This window comes from Pezoporus flaviventris, unplaced genomic scaffold (genome assembly GCF_033815535.1).
Source record: "Pezoporus flaviventris isolate CSIRO_AGI_PZ_B2104156 unplaced genomic scaffold, CSIRO_AGI_Pfla_v1 ptg000006l, whole genome shotgun sequence".
Lineage (NCBI taxonomy): Eukaryota > Metazoa > Chordata > Aves > Psittaciformes > Psittacidae > Pezoporus > Pezoporus flaviventris.
In genome coordinates this window covers 20,190,810-20,195,627 of record NW_026892554.1, presented here as the reverse complement: position 1 = coordinate 20,195,627, position 4,818 = coordinate 20,190,810, and the positions used below count along the sequence as shown (strand labels likewise).

Genomic DNA, 4,818 nt, shown 5'->3' with positions numbered 1-4,818 from the left:
AAACCTTAAGGAGGAAGATGAGGGGAACGGTCCCATTCCGGGAACCCCCGTGCCCCCATTTAAGCCTTTAAATGCCCCAAAGCCCTTTCGCATTCTCTGGCCGCCCTGCAGAAGGGAACCGCCCGCGACGGGACGGGCTTGGGCGGCGGCACAGCCGCGCATCACCCCCAGAAATACCGCAGCCACCGGGGGAAGGCTGCTGGGAGGGCTGGGCTGCGTCCCGAGCCCCGGTTCCCCGTCCACAAGCGCTTCCCAAAGGAGGATATCCCGGACGAGGGCAGCCGAGTCCCGCATCTGCCCCGACGGCATCCCGGTCCCTCCAGGGGGTGGGAAACGGGGGCGGAGGGGTGAGAAATGGAGGGCAAGCGGCGAGCAGGGGGTCTGGATGAAGGCTGCTGCCGAGTGCGAGCGAGTTGTACTCGTTGCTGTGCGGGGAGGGCGGTCGTGCTCGTTATTGTATATTTTGGGGAGGGAGGAAGGGAGGGAGCGGGCGCCGCGCCCGCCCCGGGAAGCAGCCGGGTCCGTCCCCGCCGGAGGCTGGCGGTGGGTGGGTGGTGGGATGGGAAAGGGGTGGCGAGGAGGGAGGGGGCAGCCGTGCGGAGGGGGAGGCTGGCAGAAATGCTAATTCCTCCCTTCGCTCTCTCCTCGGCAGCCCCAGTGCCCGTACGGCCCCGCTCCGGCTCGCAGCTCAGCCCGGAGAGGTGCGGAGGGGGGTACGGGTGGGGTCGCCCCAACCTCCTCGCCGCGCCCCTCACCGTCGTGTCCGGCCTGGCGGAGGCTCCTCTGAGAGTCGGGAGGAGGATGCGGAAGACCGGTAACGGCGAGGAGAAGGGCTGCGTGTTGCTTAACGCCACTTAGGAGCGGGTGAGGTGCGGGGTCAGACCCGGTGCGGCGAGGCGGGGGGTGAGGGGGGGGGGGGTGTGTGGTACAGGGGCGATGGGGGGGGTCAGGGGAAAGGGGAAAATAGGGAAGGAGAGAACTAGGGAGGGATGGAGAAGGGAGGGAGAAAAGTAGGGACAGGGAGAGAGAAAAGGCTGAAAGGTGGAAGAAAGGAAAAAGAAAAGCAAAATAAATAACCGGAAAGGGAGAAATTAAAGCAGAACAGAAAGAAAACGAGATTTAATATTTTCGGGGGCATAAGGTGGAGGGGGAGCCCAATCGAGACAAGGAAAAGAGAGTGAGAAGGGTGGGAAGAGCCAGGGAGGAAAGCGGCGGGGGGGAAGGGGAAGAGGGAGGAGAAAGGGTGAGGGGTGAGGTGGAGGGGCAGCTGGGGGGGGGCCGGGCCCAGACAAAGGGTCTGGTGGGGAGAGGGGGCAGGAGCCCTGCGAGCCCCCCTTGTGTCCCTTGTCAGGGGGAGATGGCCCCGCTGCTGTCCGTGTGGCTGGTGGCCCTGCTCGGCCTGGCCGGGGCGTGCCCCGAGCCCTGCGCTTGCGTGGACAAGTATGCCCACCAGTTCGCCGACTGCGCCTACAAGGACCTTCAAGTGGTGCCCACGGGGCTGCCCTCCAACGTGACCACCCTCAGCCTCTCGGCCAACAAGATCACCTCCCTGCAGCGGCGTTCCTTCGTGGAGGTGACCCAGGTCACCTCGCTCTGGCTGGCACACAACGAGATCCGCTCCATCGAGCTCGGGACCTTCGCCATCCTGGTGCAGCTGAAAAACCTCGACATCAGCCATAACCAGATTGTGGATTTCCCCTGGCAGGACCTCTACAACCTCAGCGCTCTCCAGCTGCTCAAGATGAACAATAACCACATGGCTCTGGTGCCTCAGGGAGCTTTCCACACCCTGAAGGATCTCCGGTCCCTGCGCATTAACAACAACAAGTTCACCACCCTTGCAGAGGGTATCTTCGACTCGCTCAGCTCCCTCTCCCACCTGCAGATCTACAACAACCCCTTCGAGTGCTCCTGCAAGCTCCAGTGGTTGAAGAAATGGATGGACAGCACTCTCATCTCCATCCCAGAGAAGGACTCCATCACCTGTGCCCTCCCGGACCAGCTCCGAGGAGTGCCGGTGGGGAAGATCCCCGATGTGCAGTGCACCTCACCTACTGTGCAGCTCACCTATTACCCCAATCTGGACACCACGGAGCTCTTTGATGGCTTCACCCTGACGCTGCACTGTGCTGTGACGGGTACCCCACCACCTGAAGTGAGCTGGAAGATCCGCACCTCCAGCCGAACACTGGAACTGAACGGGAACCCGAAGGAGAGCACCGGGAAGGACCTCCCCAAACAGGACCCTGAGCGCTTCTTGGTCTTCAAGAACGGCACGTTGGTGATTCCCCACCTGAGCAAGCGAGAAGAAGGCACCTACACCTGTCTGGCCACCAATGAAATGGGGAGCAACCAGACCTCCGTCAATGTGGCTGTGGCAGGCACCCAGAAATACCCACTGCAGCCTGGGAGGGATCCGCTGGGAGGCAAAGCACAGCCAGGTGACAAGAAGCCTGGGGCCAAGGGAGCAAAGAACAGTGTGCTTATGCCCGATGACAGAAGCAAACCCCTCGGTCCCACTCGGCAGAGCCAACCATCCATGGCAGCTGAGGTGGAGTCCACGGGAGATGGGCAAGTCCCTTTCCAGCTTCCACCCTTTGAGAAGAAGTGTGGCTCCATACAAACCAGCAAGTACATTTCCAACCACGCCTTCAACGAGAGCGGTGACTTCAAGCAGCACACTTTCGACCTGGGGGTAATCGCCTTAGACGTGTCAGAGCGCGATGCCCGGGTGCAGCTCACACCCACCTACATGCAGCCCGAGAAGGTCCACCTCAGGATGCTCTACCTGTGCCAGGAGAGCAGGCAGGGCCACGCTTTGGTCCAGTGGTCCAAGATCGAGGAAGGGGTGAACTCATACTGGTTCCAGGGCTTGAACCCCGGCACCAACTACTCCGTGTGTCTCACCTACCTGGGGGAGGACTGCCAGGTCCAAGTGGTCTTCACCACCAAAAAGGAGATCCCCTCGCTCATCATCATCGTGGTTGTGAGCATCTTCTTGCTGGTGCTGGCCACCTTACCCCTGATGGGGGCCACGTGGTGCCACCTCCTCTCCAAGTACCAGGGGAAGACCTACAAGCTCATCATGAAGGCCCAGAACCCGGACCAGATGGAGAAGCACATGGCTGCTGACTTCGATCCCCGCGCCTCCTACCTGGAGTCCGAGAAGAACTTCAATCCCAGCGAAGTGGGTGAAGCAGAGGTGGAGGAGGAAGATGAGGAGGAGGATGACGAGGGAGGCAGATGGAGGGGGAGGAGGGAAGCCGAAGGGGCTCCGGAGCTGGAGCGAGAGGAGAGCGTGGCGGCCAGCTCCATAGTGGAATCGCAATCCAAAGCCAACGGCGAGGAGTTCGAGGTCCGCTCTGAGTACAGCGACAAGCTGCCGCTGGGCGCCGAGGCTGTCACCATCTCCCAAGAGATCAACGGCAACTACCGACAGCGCCCCCGCTGAGCCTCCCCGTCCCCCCTCCCGGTCCCCACCTCCCCTTCATCCCCCCATCCCGCCCACCCCCGCTTCCCTGGGTACCACCGCTGCTTTTCCTCTGAGGAACGACCGCAGCATCCTCAGCAGCGCCCGCCTGACCTTCCTCCTTCTCCTCTTCCTCCTCCTCAGGCGGCAGGTCCCCGTGGAAGGGACTTGGCCCCGGGGATGCTCGGTGCGGGCGGGACGTTTCTCCCAGGATTTCGTTTCCGTTTTGGATACCGGAGGTCTCCTCGCTCCCGGCTCGGAGACATCACCGCAACGATTCCCGGTCCCCCGCCCGCCTCTGCTCTCCGTCCGCCCCGTGTTTTCTCTCCCCTTAAAGGAGAAAAACGAAAACGATGAGAAAAAAAATGGGTAAAAGAAAAAATCCCGGAATCCCAAAACCTCTTTTTCTTTCTGGATACAGTTCAGTCCCTGGCGGGTCCCTGCCCCTCCGCGGTCCGGTCCCGCCGCTCCCTCGGTCCCTGGTGAGTCCCCTCTGCTCCCCGGTCCGCTCCTGCCGCTCCCCGGTCCGGGCCCGCAGAGCCGCGGTGCGGTCCCCGCCACTCTTCGGTGTTACCCTCCCCACTCCCCGATCCACGCCGCTTCCCGGTGGGTCCCCGCCGGTCCCCTCGGTCCGGTGGGTCCCCGCCGGTAGGTGCCTATCGCGCTCCGGTGCATCCCTGTTTTCCACGGTGGGTGCTGGAGCTCCCCCGGTGCGATCCCGTCTCCGCTGCCCGGTGGGTGCCGGGGCTCCCCGGAGCTCACCCGTTCAGCACCGGCGGGGCTGGACAGCTCCGCGCCCCCAGATCGTTCCCCCGGAGTAGCGGCGGCGGCCCGACCCCCCACTCCCCTCCTCGGTCCCATCCCGACCCCCCGGCCCGGCGGGACCCCTCGATGTGTGTTGGGTAGAGTAGCCTTGTAGCCAAGTGTCTGTGCCGTAGACGGGCCCGTGCTGCCGGTGGGGACCCGGCCCCGGGAGGCTAGGGGGTCACCGCCACCGCCCCTCCTCACCCCATCCCTCCGGTCCCCGGGAGCCCCGGGACCGGCGAGAGCCGCGGGCGCCTTTCTGCGAGCTTCTGTCTGTGAAAGAGTCAATAAAAGGGGTTGAAAGTGGAGCCGGGTCTGTGTTTGGTGCGGGCGAGAGGGAGGTTGCACCCGGTGTCCCCCCGGCTCTGCCCCGTACAGAGCCCGGTACAGCCGGGGGGACCACGAGGAGGAGGGAGACGGCGTGGAGACACATTGCCGCAGCTACAGGCAAAACAAGCACTATAAATGTGTATATTTATACTCATAGACCATGCTGCACACAGTATATATCTCTTATTTCTGTATATGCATATTATATATAATTC

At 62.8% G+C, this 4,818-nt stretch overlaps 1 protein-coding gene across 1 annotated transcript; it reads left to right on the top strand.

The window, feature by feature from the left end:
- Positions 1–209: 209 nt before the first annotated feature.
- On the top strand, positions 210–4,581 carry ISLR2 (immunoglobulin superfamily containing leucine rich repeat 2). Its single transcript, XM_061447341.1, has 3 exons — positions 210–347; positions 653–864; positions 1,352–4,581. Exon 3 carries the CDS (start codon positions 1,358–1,360, stop codon positions 3,449–3,451), a length of 2,094 nt encoding a protein of 697 aa, XP_061303325.1. The 5' UTR covers positions 210–347; positions 653–864; positions 1,352–1,357; the 3' UTR covers positions 3,452–4,581.
- The last annotated feature ends 237 nt before the right edge of the window (positions 4,582–4,818 follow it).

What these genes read in the sequence shown, in the direction of transcription:
- ISLR2 (XM_061447341.1), top strand. Translation starts at nt 1,358, where the DNA reads ATGGCCCCGCTGCTGTCCGTGTGGCTGGTGGCCCTGCTCGGCCTGGCC.